This window comes from Rhinatrema bivittatum, chromosome 7 (assembly GCF_901001135.1).
Source record: "Rhinatrema bivittatum chromosome 7, aRhiBiv1.1, whole genome shotgun sequence".
In the NCBI taxonomy this organism is placed as follows: Eukaryota; Metazoa; Chordata; class Amphibia; order Gymnophiona; family Rhinatrematidae; genus Rhinatrema; species Rhinatrema bivittatum.
The window spans coordinates 258,670,226-258,691,103 of record NC_042621.1 but is presented as its reverse complement, the minus strand read 5'-3'; the positions used below and the strand labels follow the sequence as shown (position 1 = coordinate 258,691,103).

The 20,878-nt window shown below is 45.2% G+C and overlaps 1 protein-coding gene across 3 annotated transcripts in view; it reads right to left on the bottom strand.

Annotated features, from left to right (window-relative positions):
• PYROXD2 (pyridine nucleotide-disulphide oxidoreductase domain 2) overlaps positions 1 to 20,878 on the bottom strand; it is a 97,742-nt gene that overhangs the window by 36,129 nt on the left and 40,735 nt on the right. For 2 of the 3 annotated variants that reach the window (XM_029610110.1, XM_029610109.1), the window contains exons 11-13: positions 15,955 to 16,027; positions 10,576 to 10,732; positions 2,953 to 3,107 (exon numbers count right to left, since the gene is read on the bottom strand). In XM_029610110.1, coding sequence (XP_029465970.1) covers positions 2,953 to 3,107; positions 10,576 to 10,732; positions 15,955 to 16,027 — 385 coding nt within the window. The remainder of the gene's footprint in view (positions 1 to 2,952; positions 3,108 to 10,575; positions 10,733 to 15,954; positions 16,028 to 20,878) is intronic. The other variant, XM_029610112.1, reaches the window with a different exon arrangement.

The window sequence follows — 20,878 nt, the reverse complement described above, 5'->3', positions numbered from 1 at the left end:
TCCAGACAGTATATGGGAAGCAGCCACGCCCGCCGCTGCCAGTTCCCATCACAGTTACGTCCCCGGTAGCTCAACTTTCGGCAGACGAGTTACACCGCTTGTGGACCTCCACACGACGTGCATTGGTACAAGCCAGTCAAGCTGCTAAAAAATACGCAGACCAGCGGAGAAGGCCTTACCCCCCGTTCAGGCCAGGCCAAAAGGTATGGCTAAGTACTCAGTTCATCCGCCTGAAGCTGCCATCAGCGCGACTGGCCCCGCGTTTTATTGGACCTTTCCCTATCATTCATCAGGTTGGTGCTGTTTCGTTTCAGCTTCGTCTGCCGTCTTCTCTCAAGATACACAACACGTTCCATGTGTCCCTCTTCAAGCCCTTGGTGTTGTCTTGGCCCTCCAGCACGCCTCCGACTCCCCAACCTATCGCCTCCGAGGATGACCTCACTTTTCAAGTCCGTGAGGTCCTGGACATAAGAAAGCGAGGAAAGAAATGGGAGTATCTACTAGCGTGGGAGGGGTTCAGCCCCAAGAAAAACACCTGGGAACCGTTGGCCAACATTCTGGACCGGGGTTTGCTTGAGCAATTTCACCATTACCATCCGGCTAAACCCAGGCCTCCGGGAAGGCGCCCTAAAGAGGGGGGTACTGTTGTGTTCCGTGCCTGCGGCCATCCGCGAGCGCGGCCCCCTACCTCGTGTCTGACCGGGCTGGCAGCAGCATCGGGTCTGACGGCCCTGCGTCTGAGCCTGGCGCCCCCGCGCGTCGGCGCGGGTCTCCGGGCAAGCCGCCGGCTCCGGAGCCATCCTGCTCCTCCCTTGCGGTCGCCTGCTGCTCTCCTCCGCGGCCCGGATCCAAGATGGCCGCCGCCATCTTAGGTGTGAGGCCGCGCCCCTTCACCAGAATTAAAGGGACCTCGTTTCTTTAATTATCCACAGCTGATTCCTATCCTCAGGGCCAAAGAAAGTATAAAAGGAGACTTCCTCTGACCATTCCTTGACTTGGCAATGTCTCCTGTGAGTTTTGTTTGAGTCTGCTTGCTTCGGTGAGTTCCAGCGTCTTGATTCCTTGTTCCTGTTTCATCTTGGTATTCCTGGTTCCTGACTTTGGATCGGCTAGCGGTGATTCCTGGTATTGACTTCGGATTGGCTAGCAGTGATTCCTGGTATTGACTTCGAATTGGCAAGCGGTGATTCTCTGGTGTGTGACCTTGGACTGGTAAGCGACGACCCTCTGGCACTTGACCTTGGACTTCCTCCTGACCATCGTCTCCAAGGACCCACCTAAGTCCCAGCGGCCCGGGTCCCTACAGGCTCCTCCCGGGGGGACCGCGGGTTTCCAGGGGTGAAGCTCCAGTCAGCCCTTGCACCGTACGTCTGTTCCTTGACCTCTCAAAGTTCCACCTAAGTCCCAGCGGTCCGGGTCCCTATGGGCTCCTCCTGGGGGGATCGCGGACTTCCAGTGGCAAAGACACACCTCCGTTCCTTGACGTCACGACTCTTTGTCCGCCTTCACAGTTGTGCCTGTCTATGGTGCCGAGGGTCAGCTGGTCACATCTTCTGTTCCTGCCTCGCCACCCGACGGGAGAACCTTCGGATCTTCCTCCAAGGTATACCATCCTCCCGTCGGCCCAAGGGTTCACAAGCCTGAGCATAACACAAGCAATTAAATGCTGACCTTTAATTCTACGTATTTCAAGTGAACTCACCCGGCAACCACACTACTTTATTCAATTGTGCAAGCTGATTTGCAGGACTTTTTTTGCATTTTTTAATATCTGATCTTTAAATCTGGCCCTAATTGTTCAGACAGACAGTTCTTCTGTACCCATGACAGTGGTTCTGTGTTAGGTTGAGATACGTTGATTAAGCAGTGTCAGACAAAATAGGAAACAATGAGCATGAAGGCTGAGGAGGCAAATTTTAAATAGCTTGTGTAGCTGCAAAATACGCATTTTTATCATGCATATTTTGCACCTGCTATTTGTGTGGCCAGCTGAGAGCTGGGGATGGGAGGGAAAAGCATGCATACTTTTGAACATGGCAAGCATGCACACTCTTTTCCTCCGCTGACCTAAACATCCCTCTGGGCAAGCCTTCTCCCGCTAAAAAAGCTCGTGCCCTGGAAACTGACATGCACTTCTAGCTGGGCAGAGGAGGGCAATTCACAGACAGGCTAATTTAATTTAACTGCATAAATGACTGAAAATTGTCCTTTGAATAATTATTTTCTTCATTCTGGCTGAAAAAAATGAGTACAACAGGGTAGATTTAAAGTCTACTAGAGGAGCAGTGTGGAGAAAGCTCAGAATGTGCTGGAAGGAAGAATTATTCTGGCCTTATGATCAGGTGACACAGACAAGGCAGATACGCAGTATCTGCCTTGTCCTCCCAGTATCCTCCCACATACTGTGTATGTGGGAGGAACTCAGAATTGCTAAGAAATGTGGAAACTGACTTCTTTTGTCCGTTTAGGGTGGTAATTTTGTTAACAGCCCACAAACGAAAATCAGCAAATATGTACATAAGTTACTCCAATTTTCAAAGTGAACTTATGCATGTATGCTCGCTTTTGACTATTATCCCATCAAAACTACCTGCATACCTTTTAATTTGTATGCAGGAATTTCGAGGATATTTACACACCTATGTTTGAAAATCAAAAATGTGTTTAAGTCCAAAACCCTCCCCAACTCCGTCCCCAGCAGCGCCTCCACTCAGTCCAGGTAAACTTATGTGTACACAGGGCATACGCGAATACATTTACCTGCAATTTGAATGGGCAATATGTACAAAGTCATTTCTGCAGGCAAAACAGTATTTTACCTGCAGAAGTGGCTTTTAAAACTACCCACCCAGGGTTGAGGCTTATTGCTAGCATGCTGGAGTAAAGGAAGAAGTGCAGATGCAGACTGGGCGGAGGTAACAGTAACTGACAATTTGGGTCTGCCACTTTTACCTGTGTCAGCAAAGCTGTTCTTCATTTGTTCATCCCATTTTTTGCCTTCAGTCAAAACATATGGAGTGTACTGAACAAATATGGAAATAACATGGCATCCAGGTGGAGCAAGTGTAGGGTCCAGGGAGGAAGGAATGCAGAGTTCCATCATTGGTCTGTGAACAAAGACAAAGGCCTCCATTCAACTTTTAGCCATAGCACCCATCTCCCATGTAGAGGGGATTTACATGCTTAATCCGACCAAGATAGCTAATCAAGTTTCCGAAACGCCCTCAACCTACCTTAAGGGTCTGGCCACAGCTTTCTAGCCTGGTCCTCCTTAAGGATCAGCCTCGCAAGGGATTCTGGGCCTAGAGAGGATCCCTTCAGCCTAGCATAAGAAGGCAGGGCCCAGAAAGGATAGACTGGCCCCAGGGAGCAAGCAGGAACCCAGCTGGTGCGCGAGCCCCCAGCACGATCGCTGTGCCGGGGCCTCGGTCCCGACCCTGGCCCGCCCACTCCTCGCCCATTTTTTCAAGCCCCGGGACATATGCGCGTCCCGGGCTTGTGCGCGTCGACGAGTTTATGCAAAATAGGCTCGGCGTGCGCAGGAGGGTTTTAAATGGGTTACACGCGTATATTATATGCGTAACCCTTTTAAAATCCGCCCCAATATCTGTTTCCATATGATGAGACTAGGTGGGTTCAAAATTATTCGCATGAAAAGTAAAGAATAATTCTGGGAGTCATTATAAATGAGCAAAATACCAATTTATGACCACAAGGGTAATTTTAGAATTTTACTTAAATGATCAGTCATGTTTTCCATATCTTTTATTAGTCAAATTAATTTTACCCTCAGAGTAAAATTTATCTTCAAGTATTATTTATTTTAAAAACATATTCTGCACATATCTAAAGTTTAAGGTGGATTACATAATAATGTGCATATTAAAAGGCAATAAACCACACATATTAGGAAGTTTGTGAGGGCCAGAAAAAGGGCCAAATAGAAAAATTCTTTATGGTCCCAAAACTGTGCTGTTTAAGGCATCTGCCTATACCATTTGTAAATCTCTGGATCACAGGTTCAGCATGAATAATTCAACCGTTTATCCTTCCAAAGAAGCTAAAATGAAGACTTATGGTGATAATTGTATTCTGTGAGTTGGATAACTTGTGAGTTATCCATCTAAATGGCTTTGAATATTGACATCATAGCATTTTGGACAAAGGTGCTATAAAGGACCCAAAATAACAGTATTATTATATATGATTATTATTTAGCTACCTGCCAGTTATTTTTAAGGCTTTTCTTCCATTTCCATAATTTGTTTTTCATTTAAGAAAGTCATTATTTGGGGGTGCCGGAAAGCTTGCTGCCAGATAGATGTGTGAGCTGCTCCCTGAGGAACAAGACAAAAGAAATCAGTGAACCCTGCAAATCAAATTGCTCACTTTTCCAAGAGATACCCACCACGGCCACTGGAATATCGGACGACACAGAAGTAGCTTTGACAGCCTCGCACAGTGCCTAAAGGTCCAAATAGGAACCTCCATCATGAAAGAATAACTGCTGCTGACAAGGACCTTACCACGCTACAGAGCTTCGGTCCCTGAAAGTCCCCATGACGGAGAATAATGATGCAACTAAGGAAATTAAAATGGAGGTGGCTTCCTTTACAGTGCAGTTATTTATTTCAAAAGAGAATGGATGAACTGGAGGCAAGGAACTGTGACACTGCTACAGGACAAATTCAAAACCATTGCTCAACTGAAAAAAAAAAAAAGGACTTTGAAGATGAAAATAATAGGAATCAGAGAAAAGATCAGAATTTTGGGGATTCTGGAGAGAATGGAAAGCGATGATCCAGTGAAATTTATGGAGACATTTCTACCAGTGCCACTGGAAATTTAGTTTATAAAGGTCTTTGAGATTAAAAACGTACATAACACTAGCAACAAAAAATAACCGAGAGCAATGGAGAGACATATCTTGAGATATCCTAACCTAAAGAAAATCCCCCCAAAATGTTGGGGTACAGGAACCTGTATTATGAGACAGAAAGAAAACGTGTATCTGCAAAAATGTTAGAATACATAGAAGGAAGAGGTTTCTGGCAATGTGAGAGCAACTAAGAAATATAACGTAAGGTTCCAATTGTTCTATCCAGCAAGGGTAAAACTCACCGTGAACAATAAGACCAAAATATCTGGGGGGGGGGGGGGGCGCCAACTTTCAAACTGTCTACATCGGGACAAAGGCCTGCGGGCTTTGCCCCAATTCTCAAAGTGAACGTACTCGTGGACCTTTGCTTGGAAACTTGCGAGCACAAAGTTGCCACAGGTAGAATTTTACTGGAAGTGTGCACATATATTTCTATTTCAATACCATATTTCTACACAAAGTGGATGCTTTGTATGAAAGTTGTAAAATTAATAAATAATAAAAAGGAAGAAAAAAAAAAAAAAAGGGAAATGTGCACATATAGGACCGGATTTTAAAAAGGTTACGCGCGTAAATCCTCTGGATTTACGCGCGTAACCGGTCCTGCGTACGCCTATTTTAAAAAGGCCCGGCGACGCGCATAAAGCCCCGGGACGCATGTAAGTCCCAGGGCTTTACAAAAGGGGTGGTCTGGGGGCGGGGCAGGGGTGGGGCCAGAGGCCTCCAACAGAGCGGCCATTCTCCAGAGAGAATTACTATGAAATGCAATAGGCGTGCAGAGAATGAATCGTAGTAATCTAGATCTATGTGGAAGTCTTGAAAATGTGCTGATACATCATTTAACGTTAAATATTAACCAACCAATTTTGCTAACATCCTAAAGCTTTAATAGAAAATAAGAGATAAGAGAGAGCATGAAGTAAGAGAAATAGATTTTCAGAGTATGTTTTTGCATTATAAGAGGTGTGACAACATATTCACTGACCTATAAGTGTAATGAAGCACAACCTGGCCAGAGGCAGAAAAACCTGAGTTGTAATAGGAAAGAGAGAACCAAGGCCCAGGTTAGACAGCAGAGGGCGCTGGAGGGTTTGAGGAAAACTACAACTCCCAAGTTCACGGAAGCACAGCTCGATCTATGGGCTAAAGAAGAGGCGGAGCAAGGCAATTGTGAATCAGACACACCTGAACCCATGGCCATAGAGGAGGAGGACGTGCCTAAATGGTGGAGATGGTTTGAAAAGCCCAGCTCTTCAGGACAAGAGGAGGAGATGGACATAGATTCGGGGCTGAGGAGTCTTGCGATTCAGCCATGGAAACAGAGTGACTGACATTGTTGGAGGGGAAAGGGCTGATTTAAATGTTAGAATAATGTTTTTCTCCCTTGGTTAAAGATCCACTGTGTTTCTGATTTGTTTGGTTTGGAAAGGCCGCAGACTGCTGCACAACCGAGGGGAGTTGGGGCGGGTTGTGCAACCCCCTAAGCAAGGCGGTTAGTGGGCTGAGAAAGCCTGACGGTGAGGCCTGGTGCTAAAGAGAACTTTCCTTTTTTTTGTTTGACACAAAAACAGACTGATATGTTTTAACTTTCAACTGTTGCCTTGTGTTTATACTATTGGAATTTGGCGGGACTGTGAGCCAAGCTGTTCCAGGGTTTAAGGACAAGCCATACAGAGGCCAAGGAGACCTGAAGCAAGGCCAGACAGAACCAAATAGGCTGCTAGGGCTGGCGACAGAGGAAACCTGGAAGAAACAGGTTGGAGTAGAGGGCTGCTCGGCGCTGGACTACTCATCAGAGCGGGACATCGGAAGTAGCCCACGACATAAATGACAAACTTTAATAGGGCTGGGGGAGATCAGTCATTAGGAAGGGCTGGTGTTATACATGCACAGGAAAAGAATACAGTCCGAGACAGTGGGCTCAGTATGTTATGGGAGTCATCTGAAGAATTCCTAGACATTGTGTGTGTGCAATGATATGGCTTGTTCCTGTTGGTGAACCCATGCTGGGGACTGAGAAGAACTACTGTATCTATGAATTTAATTGTAAAATCAAGAAAAAGACCTGGTCTCTTTATTTACAAAGTGCAAAAGCTTCCTGAGAAATTAAGCAAACATGGAGTTTTGTGCAACTATTACAATAACAATTTGAGGCAGTAAAGTGTACCCCACTATTACTTCCAAAACCTCACTTTACCAATGTTTTTTCTCCGAGTTTAGTATTATCAAACAATGAGAGGATTTTTTCTTTTTTTAAGAAAGGAAAAGGGCTTCAGACTGCCTCAGATGGAAAGTGTCGATTTGCAGCAGTGTCCAATAATCATAAGAAAAAAAAACCTCTCTTAATTTTCTTATTTTTTTCTATCGTTTGATAATACTAGACTAAGTGAAAAACATTGGTAAAGTGAGCTTTTGGAATAATTCATGCTACTATTAGCACATCTTATGACTTTAAATGTGATATATTGAACTTTTTTAATGATCATGTTGGAGAAGAGATCTTAAATGCATGATCTGGTTGGGATTGTATATGGGAGTATGGGGGGATAGCACTAAGTTGTCTGCAAGTATAATGTAGGAGTGTTTTAGAGGTACATTAGATATTTTGTTGTTGTCCCCGTGGCGGCAAAGAAGACCTGCCGAAGCAAGGCCACTATGGGAGCCCATCTCTGTGGCGGTAAAGAAGGGGTTTGGAGCTGAGCCCCGGTGCCTGCGTGTGAGAATGGGAGCCTGGGCGAGTGCATGAGAATGGGAGCTTGAATGGGAGTGTTTGAGAATGGGAGCCTGGGTGTTTGTATGTGAGAATGGGAGCCTGGATGTGTGCATGAGAATGGGAACCTGGGTGTTTGTATGTGAGAATGGGAGCCTGGATGTGTGCATGAGAATGGGAACCTGGGTGTTTGTATGTCAGAATGGGAGCTTGGGTGTGTGTATGTGAGAATGGGAGCCTGGGTGGGAGTATGCCTGTGAGAACCTATATATCACATAGGTTCTCACAGGCATGCTCACATACACACATAGGGCCAGATTTTAAGATTTATGTGCGCCGGGTTGTGCGCACAAATCTACGTCCAATTTTATAACATGCGTGCACAGCAGCACGCATGTTATAAAATCCGGGGTCAACGCGCGCATGGGGTGCACACTTGTGCACCTTGCGCGTGTCGAGCCATGCAGCCTTCCTCTGTTCCCTCCGCCCCTCCCCCCACCTTCCCCTCCCTTCCCCTACCTAACCTGCCCCCCAGCCCTACCTAACCCCCCCTTACCTTTATCTGATAAATTGCGCCTGCCTCCGGGCAGGCATAGGTTACGCGCGCCTGCCGACGGCCGGCCCGCAATCCTGGGCACAGCTGCAAATGGCCACTGTGCCTGGAGGCTCCGGCCCCGGCCCCGGACCGCCCCGCCCCCTTTTTCAAGCCCCAGGACATATGCGCAACCTGGGGCTTACGCATGTCGCCAGGCCTATGCAAAATAGGCTCGGCGCACGCAGGAGCAGATTCTTGGAGTTATGTGCATAACTTATGTGTGTAACCCTTTGAAAATCCGCCCCCTAATCTCAAGGTAACTGGAAATCAAAATATCCCAGGTAAGGAGAGAAGGAGATTTTTAAATCCTTATTAGTTTTAATTATTTGGTGTAATTTGATGTTTCTACTGTTTTGAAATATGTTGGGTTTTTTGGGGGGAAATATTAAAACATTTTAATTATTGGATTTTTTTATTCAGATATTTTGAAATATTTTATTGGTGTTTGGGACATTTTGAATATTCTATTTGTTAACTGGTTTGAAATATTTATTCTTTTTATGACTATGATTCTACTATTATGAGTGATGTTTTATATTTCTTAATTTTATTATTTGTTTTATGAAGAATGGTATTGTTGCTCTGCATGTAGAGGCTGGCTTGTTGTGGGTTCCAGTTCAGTTCTTCTCAGTACGTTTCTGCTTATACTTTCTGGTCTCTTTATTCTGTATTTGGTCAGGGTCTGTCTGTGTTCTCCGTATGTGACCGAGGTAAGGTATTCTGCTACCATATAATTTATCTGTAGTGATCTATAGCAGTCTGATTTGTTCTGTTTTCCTAAAAGGAAGAGTATTGGTGTTCTAGAGCCTGGTGTAATATGTGTAGTGTTGCCTTTTCATAGATAAGATTGTTACTGTTTGAGAGCTGGCAGTTAGGGTTGTTTTGGTATGGGAGGTTTACTATATTGTAATGGTAATTCCGTATATTCATGGCTTTTGTTAGGAACCCTGCCCGCGGGTCCCCCCGCGAGTAGACACTGCTTACCTCTCTGCTGCCTGACGTGGCCGGTGCCGCCGGAGTGGGGCCTTCAACGCGTGGTCTGTGACCAGCCTCCTTGGGCTGTGAAGGGCGCGCAGTGGGACATGGTGGTCCGCAACCAGCCCATTGGGTCCGCCCATGAAGGTGGGCTGAGTAGGGCGCCCTGAGAGACAGTGCCAATGTTCACCCTCCCAGCTTCTCATCTCGTCTGGACTTCGTCAAGTTCCTTGTCTCGTCCCTGATGCCGTTGCATCAGTCTTGGTGTCATGTCTTCGCTTCAACTTCTTGTTCCTGATGTCGTCGCATCGACCATTGGTCCATGTTGCTGTTGCATCGACCCCGGTCCGTGATATCCTTGCATCAGCCTTGGTGTCATGTCTTCTACAGCCATGGTGTCATGTCTTCAATAGCCCTGGTGTTATGTCTTCAACAACCTTGGTGTCATGTCTTCGCTTAATCCTCATCTGTGATGCCATTGCATCAACCTTGGTGTCATGTCTTGGTGTCAAGGCCTCCGTCTGCCCTCATCCTCAGGCCGGCCTGCTGCTCCATGCCGATCCATGTGGCAGGTGCGAAAGGGCTTGGAAAGGTCAGAGGACCATTCCCCTACCAACATCATCTTGTTGTTGGCGCTGGCAGCTTGCAGGCCTGGCAGAGGTTAAGACCGAAGTCCCGCCATGCTGGAACACGCCATCAACCCTCGGTTCGGTCCTGGATCTGTCTGGGGTTGAGCTGAGGCCCAAGAGCACACTAAACACCCCCGTTGTCAACAGCTTTCTGAGGGCCAAGCCCACACCCAGCACACATTATAAAAAATGTAATTCCATAAGAGTTCCAAGTGTCTTTTTTGCAGGATTTTCTGGTTGGCACCCCAGCAGTGCATGTAAATATAATATGCATGTTGTAAGTGATATTTTGGCTCAGAAGACTATACTTTTGAATGTTCTTTTTTCATTTAAAATCTGTTATAAATGTATAATTGAATTGTGTGTGTGTCTGCAAGGCTGTAAGCTTTGCTTAGGGTATCTAATACCTTTTCCTTGACCATGGGTTCTGTTGGGGGGGGGGGGGGGGGGGGAGGTGCCAATTTTTAAAAATATAGATTGCTGGAGGGAGCTGGTTTTTTTTATGATGGGCATGGGACAGACTGAATGATGGGGGGGCGGGGGCAGCACAGTAATTGTTCACACAGGGCAGCAAAAAGGCTAGCACCGGCCCTGATAGTATGATAATTTATTTAGAATATTTATATAGCACTTCACCAGTCTTCAAAAGGACACTCAAAGCAGTGTACGACATGAAAGTAACAACCATGACAGATTAAAATGCAAACATTGTTTTATGTTTGATTATAAAGTCTTCTGTTGGTGACAGCTTCAGTTCCCCAGTGCAACTTAAGACAACCAGACTTACCTATCAGATGGTCTTCCCTGATTGGCATCCTCAAAAGCTTTGTGGAGAAGCTGCATATCTTCACAGTTCAGGTGAATTGAGCACTGGTGATGGGGTAGCGGTTTGTTATCAGTTGTATTTGGTACAGCTAGAAAGTTTGGTAGTCGGTCAACAGCCACTGAGAATATCACAAGAAGAACAGAGTTTGAGCCAGTAGTAGGCTGAATGTTTATTTGAAGGAAATATGTCTTCCTGTTTAATGTATATAACTTTCATAGGAAACCAATGTGTATCCCAACCAATGTATCTCAACTTATCTCAGATTGGCATTACAGGCCTGGCCTTACAATGGTTTTCCTCATTCATAACAAATCGACAACAAAGAATCATGATGGGCAATTATCATTCTGACTGGTACTCTACTATGACAGATGTACCCCAAGGCTCTGCACTTTCAGCTCTTCTATTCAATCTATATCTATTGCCTCTATGCCGTCTTCTTGCTGGTCTAGATCTAAATTTCAAAATATATGCAGATGATATACAGTTTACAGTACCTTTCACGGACTCATGGACCAAAACCTTCCCTCTATTACAACTATATCTCTCTACAATAAAAACATGGCTATCTCACAACAGGTTGAAATTAAATACAAACAAACAGAGTTAATTTACCTCTCAACTGTACCTGACTCAATTTACCAGCCACCATCAACCTTTACATTCAAGAACCAAATAATTAACATAAAATCTCATGCAAAAAACTTGAGAGTAATCATTGACTCCAGACTTGCAATGACTGATAACATATCTGAAATTGTAAAAAAATCTTTTTTCAAAATTTATATGTTAAAAAAGCTCAAGCCACTACTTTTTCCAAATGACTTTCGACTAATCACTCAGGCATTAATCCTATCCTCGTTGGACTACTGTAACTCATTATACCTTGGTCTAACTCAATCAACGATACAACCATTACAATTGGTACAAAATGCAACTGCTCGAATGTTGTGTAATGTATCCCGTAGAGATCATAACATACCTATACTACAACACCTGCATTGGCTCCCAATATCATCTCGCATAACATACAAAATATTGTCCACAATACATAACCTATTATACAATACTAATTCCATTTGGTTATGCTCACTATTAAGAATTTACAGACCATCCAGACAACTCCACTCTCTTGATAAATGTATTCTAGAAATTCCCTCAATAAGATCAGTCAGTTTATCTTTAACACGAAAATGTGCATTTTCTGTAGCTGGACCAATATTGTGGAACTCTCTTCCAGACCATATTCGACTAATGTCTAACCGTAGAGAATTCAAGAAACTACTAAAAACTTATCTCTTTACTCATGCATATAATCTATTCTAAGACTTTTATACAATGCACTATATTTCTGCTAATGTATATTAAGTATTTTAATGTAATATATTTTAATTACTATTTGTAATTTATATATGGCTTCAATTTATGTATGTTTTAATTATGTAAACCGCCTAGATGGATAGATCCCTACCCCATTGTGCGGTATATAAAACTTTTAAATAAAAATAAATAAATAAAAATGTATTAACTAGTTTGTCTGTCACATGTGAATCCCCCCACATGTGTGACCAAAAGTCCAAGTGAGTCTTATTTGCAGCATACTATATTAGCATGACTGTGGCTTACAGTCATTCATATAACATTAAGGCATATCTGGACCATAATGTGATTTGGGGAAAACCTTTGATAAATGAGATGCATTGTAGAGCAGTTGAAAGAGAGACACACAGTAATTTTTTTCCCCAATCACATCAGTTTATAGGACCTATTAAATAAAAGTTCTCTCCCATTTTGTGTCTACTGTAAAAATGCTTAGTACAAAGTGCGTTAGAGGAGTTATTTTTGTGTCCACCAATTTAGTTCCAGGTTCACAAGGACCCTGAACTGAAAATCTTGTAAGTGACTGAGTCAGGGAAACTCTCTAAAGACAGAGAAATGGGGGACAGAGAAAGAAGGCATTCTGCATTCTGCTACTCTCCCATACCTTGCCTCGGAACATCTTTTGCTGGCAGAATGCGCTATTTCTGATGTCACTGATCTGCACCCAGGCACCCCTTAAAAAAGCAGCGCCCTGCGGTACATAGATTGGTACCCTGCCAGAGCTGTGTGCCAAAGGGGCATACTCCTGGAAGCAAGAGGTTTTGGAGGCTTTTTGGCAGCAGTAGTTGTGAATGTGATTGGTCAGACTGAGATAGATACCTTCTCTTGTTTTAATCTCTTTTATTTGCTTTAATTATGGCTAAGAGGAAAGATCAAATGCAAGGTTCTTTAGTACCACCTTTCTCTCCTCAGCTGTTGTCTGGGAATATGAAGCAGTTATTTTCAGGTGATTCCCTCATTGCTGGTATGAGGGATGGCACTGCACCTACCAGAGGCTGAAATATCTTTAAGCCCCGACAGCCGCTCACCTCCTGTGGTGCTGGAATCCAGAGATAACGCAGTGTTGGATGCAGCTGTGGCTGGGATGGAGATGTGTCATACTACTTCTGGTGTGGAGGAGTCTCACTTTGGGAAGATTTCTGTGGTCTCATGAAAGTCTGCCCTGGAGAAACTTGCCATCATTGGCCTTGAAGGCCTTTGGCAGGCCATGGTGACTTTGGAAGAACAGTGAGTAGGCGATTGGGTGATCTTTCATCTTCTGTGGATTTAGTGAAGGGGCAGATATCTGCTGATCAATCAGTTACAAAGGGCCACGATGATAAGATCAAAATATTGGAATCCCAGAGCCCGATGTCTCAAGAATTTAAAGTTGTTTCTGCAAAAGACATTGCAGATATACATAGAAACCTTTACATTTTTTAGAGCAGGTGGAGGGCTCTTCATCTTCGTATACTTCATTTTCCGTTATCTCCTCTTCTTGAATCTAAAGAACTGATTAAAAAATATAGGAGAGAAGTACTATGAATTTCAGACGAGTCTTTGCCCTCCCTAAGTAAGGTTTCTTATTTGCCGTATAAGAAAAAAAAGATGATAAAGAGCTGGATGTTTCTTCTGTGTCATTTGGGAATTCAAATTTAACTAGTTTTCTCAAGCAGTCAACAGAAATTGTGAAAGATCAGGCTACCTTGTTAATGTCCTGCTCTTCTGAGACTTATTATAGGCTTTCCTTCAGGAATAAAGATTTTTCTTTCATGGTTTGTGTGGTTTGCAAGCAGACTCAGGACAGGAGAAGATATAGTTTCTTCAGCTGCGTGAAGCTGTGCTCGGGTTGGGGGGGAGACAGAATTAAGAACATAAGAACATAAGAAATTGCCATGCTGGGTCAGACCAAGGGTCCATCAAGCCCAGCATCCTGTTTCCAACAGAGGCCAAATGTTTAATGAAGTTAGCTGGCTGCAGATACGATAGACCTTTTCTGAGCCTAGTCAAAACAGAGTTTTTTAGATAGGATTTCTTCGGTTCCTGCCTCATCTCCAGAGCCTGCTTGATATGCGGCTTTGTATAAAATTCTATCTTAGTCTGCGGTTTCTTCTGTAAATTGTTTATTTTCGTTAGTGTCCCTTAATAGCTTTCTCTCAGTCCCTTATATATTGCTGACTTGAAAGAGGATATTTTTTTTTAATTTATTCTTTCTGCATGGTTTATTGGTTTACATTTAAATTACTAGCACATAATTCCCTATTGTCTACCCAGCAGTGTTTATCCTTGTTTTGTAAATGTTTGAAATTTATAAAGAGTTTAAAAATTAAATAGAGAGATAGACCACAGTGATGATTTTTTGTCAGTGGGGCTCTTAATCGGGGACTGATTCATGAAACCGCAGTGTCGTTTTAACGTGAACAATGCATAACTTACTGCAGGCCCTATTTTTGTCAGTGGGATCTATTCACTAATAACACAAGCTTTTTGCATTAACAGGGAGTGCCCAAGTTTTGTTTGTTTTGAAGAGAAATACAGCAAGTTCAGGAAAGAAATTTAAACTTGGCTATTCAGTCAGGCTTTCAACAAGAGCTCATTTTATTTTATTACTTGATTGTACAGTTCTGAACCTGTGATCTAATTGTTGTTGGGGTTTTTTTTTGGCTTATTTGATTTTATGCTATATTATAGTTGTTTTATCTTGTTATACTTTTTGTACTTTTTATTTTTGCGAAATATTTTTTTATTGTAATCCACCTTGATTTTTTTGGAAAGGTGTTATATTAAGAGCAAGAGCAATAAACTAAACTTAACTCATTTCCAAAGCCATGTCTGCAAGTAAAAACAGTACTTTACCATGAAAATGAGGTGTTTGAAAACTGCCCACCCTCTGTGCAGGTAAAATGATGTACGTAACATCACTACCTGTGAAATTTTACCCCGCGGGGATAAGAAGAGCTCCAGTGGGGAGGGGCTGGAGAGGGGCTTGCATGCAACTTTCCTCGGAAAAAGTACCCACACAACATGGAGGGACAAAGTTATGCAGGTTACTCTATTTTTAGGCAACTTTCAAGGGGAAAGTTTGGTGCAAAGCCTGTGGATAAAGAGTACCTGCGGACTTTGCATTTCTGTGGGCAGTTTGATGATTTCCCTGTAAAACGGTGCTGCAGCTTTGTGACTTATTTACGCAGGGGGGGGGAGGGGGGAATATAATTTTCAAAGCCAATTACCTGGGTAAAATGGCTTGGGCTGAAAATTAGCGAAACGTGGGCGTGCCGCTTGCACAAATAGCAGATATAAAGTATGCAGGCGCTTGTGTTGGACGGACTTTGCAGCGGCAGTATTCTGTGCATGGACTAAAAGCGTCCTCGCACATTGCAAACAATGCAGGCTATTCCCCTAAGCTTTCCTCTTCCATAGACACAGAATGGGGGGGGGGAAAAAGCCTTAGTGAAACCGGGCCTTTAATTTTGCAACAGGTGCCAAAACAATGCAGAAGCAGACTCCACTGATCAATATTTGCTACGGTTCCACTGATGTCCCTCTGTCTGAGGATGCAGGGTTAATGTCCGGCATCTTTGTTTTCCCTGCTGTAACTGGCTATTGGTTTTCTGTTTTATTTTGTAGCTCCCTTCCATTCCTTCTTTTCCTGAAGGAAACCAGAACCTTTGTCAGCCTCAAAGACTCCAGAACCCTGTAGAGTTGTGGTAGATGGCTCTGCTCTAGTGCTCTCTTATTTCATGGCAGTGGGGAGTGTAGGTTTGGTGCTGCAAAGCATTCATGTTACAAACTGGATTACCCATAAAGTCGGTGTAAAGCCGCTGCAGGATAAGGCCCCGTGCACGTTTCTCTTCTCGCTCTCCAGCAACAGAGTCCTTTCCTTTCCTCGTGTTGTTGCCGCTTTAAGCCCCTACTTCAATTTACCACTCACCTTCTCAAGCAGGTCCCACAGAGCCTCCTGAAACATCCCTCGATACCTACCATTAATTTTGGTTGCAGGAGATTTAAAATTAAACTGTGAGATCCGTTTGATAAAGTCTTCTGGTAACTGTTCCTAAACCAGCAAAAAAAAAAATTGTATTATATGCAGCAAGTCCTCAACAGGTGGAACAATCCCTCAGTTTTTATTTAAAAAGGCACTTTCCACTCTAGTTCAAAGCCTTTCGATAGGAGATGAGCATGTCCATGACCTTCCTCTAAAATAGCCATTATTTAAAAAAAACAAAAAACGATAAATGAAAACCATGCTTTCAATATCCGGGCTGCTTTTATATTTACACAATCTAATCAAAGCAGGTTACACCATAATGAACAAAGCCTAATCACATAAAAACAAACAGCCGGAATCAGCCAGTGTCAATACATAAAGGAATTACAGCACCTACCACTAAAGAAGCGAGTATGCATGAAGTTATGTGAGCTCCAACCTCCAGGCAATACCATTTCCTTTTTTCCCCTTTAAAAGGCCTCGCAGATTTTTTTTTACCCCACCCAAATCCTCCTTCGCCTCCCCAACCCCTCTACTTCCAAACTATGTGCACATTATAAGCACATTGGCCTTTCTAGGCAGTGTACTTAAATTTGTTTCATTTGTGGTTACTGTTTCCTTTATTTGAAATGGAAAAAAAAAAATAGAAACAAAAAGGAAGGGGCTGCCCTTCAAAAGATGCAGGCGCCATCATAAAACTGAAGCAGGTGCCATCATAAAACTGAAGCAGGTGGAAGAGAGATTAAGGCCTTTAACAGAACAGAACACATACATGCTCGCCACAGTCTGTGATCCCCGTGTGAAAGAGAAACTCGCCCTACAGTATGATTGTCTCTTATTGGTGAAGGACCTGCCGTTAGCAAAAGTCCATGAACAGGTGCACCATAGGCAGAGACAGATTAGGCATAAAGCAGAGGTGGAAACAGCCGGCACTTTAGAGAGTTGTGCTGCTAGCCCAAGCAGGAGCAGCACTGTGTCAGCGACAGATAGTACCTCCTCCTCCAATTTAGAATGCCAAAAGCATGTTGCCCATAAAGATTCATCTGTTGTGCGACAGGCGAGAGAGAACGCAGCTGGCATGAGTGACTCTCAGCCCACCCAAGCAAAGGATACACCAGCACAGCTGACAGTGACACGGTATCTCTCAGAGCGAACAGAGAACATGCAGACAGATCCGCTGGCATATTGGGCACACAAGTCCAATCTCTGGCCACACCTAGCCAAAGTGGCTCAGCGATATCTGTCATGTCATTTCTATCTGTCATGATATCTGTCATGTCATTTCTATGTTTCTATGTCCACCAACCAGTGTGCCCAGTGAACGTGTCTTTTCAATGACAGGGGATATCATGAGCCCTCACCGCTCAAGGCTGGCACCAGAGTTGATAGAAATGCTAGTGTTTTTTAAAGTAAACCTGCCTTTGCTTGGGTTTCCAATTTTTCCCTGAGAATGGAAAGATGAATAAAAGCAATTGAAAGCCTTGCAGCAGATCCAACTGCCTCCTATGCTCCAGATAATATAAGCACTGCAGCACATGTACCTGACCTGAAGCACTGTGCCTGTCCGTCCACTGTCCAGGCCTTATGTCCCTAGGTGGGATTGACTCTGTTCTGTATTGCTGTGCCTGTCTGTCCAGGCCTTATGTCCCTAGGTGGGCTTGATCTCTGTCCTCGACTGCTGTGCCTGTCCGTCCAGGCCTTATGTCCCTACGTGGGATTGACCTCTATCCTCGAATGCTGTGCTTGTCCGTCCAGGCCTTATGTCCCTACAAAGGTTTGACCTCGATTGCTTTGCCTGTTCATCCAGGCCTTATGTCCCTACGTGGGATTGACCTCTGTCCTCGACTGCTGTGCCTGTTTGTCCAGGCCTTATGTCCCTACAAGGGTTTGACCTCGATTGTTTTGCCTATTCATCCAGGCCTTATGTCCCTTAGTGGGATTCACCTCTGTCCTCGACTGCTGTGCCTGTTTATCCAGGCCTTATGTCCCTACAAGGGTTTGACCTCTGTCCTGGACTGCTGTGCCTGTCCGTCCAGGCCTTATGTCCCTACATGGGGACCTCTGTCCTCGACTGCTGTGCCTGTCCGTCCAGACCTTATGTCCCTAGGTTGGATTCACCTCTGTCCTCGACTGCTGTTCCTGTTCGTCCAAGCCTTATGTCCCTAGGTAGGATTCACCTCTGTCCTCAACTGCTGTGCCTGTCCATCCAGGCCTTATGTCCCTACTTGGGATTGACCTCTGTCCTCGAATGCTGTGCCTGTCTGTCCAGGCCTTATGTCCCTAGGTGGGATTGACTCTGTCCTCGATTGCTGTGCCTGTTCGTCCAGGCTTTATGTCCCTACAAGGGTTTGACCTCTGTCCTCGACTGCTGTGCCTGTCCGGCCAGGCCTTATGTCCCTAGGTGGGACTCACCTCTGTCCTCGACTGCTGTGCCTGTCCATCTAGGCCTTATTTCCCTAGTTGGGATTCACAAGGGGGGATTCACAAGTAGGGACACAAGTAGGTCCCTACTTGTGAATCCCTAGGTGGGATTCACAAGTAGGGACACAAGGCCTGCTGTGCCTGTTCGTCCAGGCCTTATGTCCCTAGGTTGGATTCACCTCTGTCCTCGACTGCTGTTCCTGTCCATCCAGGCCTTATGTCCCTAGGTAGGATTGACCTCTGTCCTCGAATGCTGTGCCTGTCCATCCAGGCCTTATGTTCTTAGGTGGGCTCGACCTCTGTCGTCGAATGCTGTGTCTGTTCGGCCAGGCCTTATGTCCCTAGGTGGGATTGACTCTGTCCTCTACTGCTATGCCTGTCCATCCAGGCCTTATGTTCCTAGGTGGGATTGACTTCTGTCCTGGATTGCTGTGCCTATCGTCCAGGCCTTATGTCCCCTACAAGGGTTTGACCTTGATTGCTTTGCCTGTACATCCAGGCCTTATGTCCCTACAAGGGTTTGACCTAGATTGCTTTGCCTGTTCGTCCCGGCCTTATATCCTTAGGTGCGATTGACTCTGACCTCGATTGCTGTGCCTGTCCGTCCAGGCCTTATGTCCCTACGTGGGCTTGACCTCTATCCTTGACTGCTGTGCCTGTCCATCCAGGCCTTACGTTCCTAGGTGGGATTCACCTCTGTCCTCGACTGCTGTGCCTGTCCGTCCAGGCCTTATGTCCCTAGGTGGGATTCACCTCTGTCCTCCACTGTTGTACCTGTCTATCCAGGCCTTATGTCCCTAGGTGGGATTGACTCTGTCCTCGATTGCTGTGCCTGTCCGTCCAGGCCTTATGTCCCTACATGGGCTTGACCTCTGTCCTCGACTGCTGTGCCTGTCCGTTCAGGCCTTATGTCCCTACATGGGCTTGACCTCTGTCCTCGACTGCTGTGCCTGTCCGTCCAGGCCTTATGTCCCTACGTGGGCTTGACCTCTGTCCTCGAATGCTGTGCCTGTCTGTCCAGGCCTTATGTCCCTAGGTGGGATTGACTCTTTCCTCGATTGCTGTGCCTGTTCGTCCAGGCCTTATGTCCCTACGTGGGCTTGACCTTTGTCCTCGACTGCTGTGCCTGTCCATCCAGGCCTTATGTCACTAGGTGGGATTAACCTCTGTTCTCGACTGCTGTGCCTGTTCGTCTAGGCCTTATGTCCCTCCCTAGGTGGGGTTCACCTCTGTCCTCGACTGCTGTGCCTGTCCGTCCAGGCCTTATGTCTCTACATGGGCTTGACCTCTGTCCTCGACTGCTGTGCCTGTTTGTTCAGGCCTTATGTCCAGTCCTAATGGCTGAACCTTCGTTGCAAAGGGAAACCTCAGTCTCTGGCAATTCAAATTAGTAATCCTTCACAGCATGGATCCTTAAATAAAACAAACAGTTTTCTTTAGTTTCAGGGCAGAGAAGAGAACTTCCTCCTTCTTGCTTATGAAGTCATGATCTGTTTGCAAATGCTTAATTCCTAACAATTTGTACCATTATACACTCTATGGGCCAACCCATTCCAGGGAGCCCTTTCCTGCTCAAAGGAACGGGAACTCTGTCTGTTGTTGCAGCCTATCTCTTATCACCTGTTGACCCATGTTCAGAACAAGACAAGATACTTAGACTGTGGCAAACACAACACAGTGAGACCATGCTCACAGTGAGACCCTGCTCCTAGTCGCCACGCTTTGAAGGTTCGTGCTCCACTCTAGGGGTCAACCCATTCCGGGGAGCCCTTCCCGGCTCAAATGAAAGGGAACTCTCCCCGGGTGTAGCCAGCCTGTATCTACCCTCTGACCCATGTTGAACCGCTGTTTACATGGTAACCTCCTCCGCCTCGGCCTTGAAAATTCTCTTTTGTATATCTGCTAACTCTACCAGATTTTAAAAGACCAGTGAGAGCTCACTAGATGCTAACGGAAACACCCCACTCTAGGGGCGAACCCATTCTAGGGAGCCCTTTCCTGCACAAAGGGAACTCTCCCCAGGTATAGCCAGCCTGTATCTACCCTCTGCCTCTGTGCCTTGCTGCCACCAGATGACTCACTCAACTCCTTCTGGTGTTCTGGCCACTATCATGGTTGCTCAGTGTATTGGTGCTAGTCTTTCTGCTTGCTATGTTCCTCCTTCATTGTGCTAGTCGACGCCACTTGTCTTGCCGCTTTGCCTGTCATGTTGCCTTCGAGGGTTCATGCATCTCTTATTGGTGCTCTCTTTTGAAGCTGTGGTGTGTTTTTGATACTCTCGCTGCTGCTTTGTGCCTCTATTAAAGCACTCTTCTTGCCACTCCTGGTACCCTTTGCCCCTTTAAAGTACCTTAGGCTATTCATGCCACTTTGGTGCCACTTTGCCACAGTCTAAGTACCTTGGAGCCCCGGGACTTACGCGCGTCCTGGGGCTTGCGCGTGCCGCCGAGCCTATGCAAAATAGGCTCGGCACGCGCAAGGGGGGTTTGGGGTAGG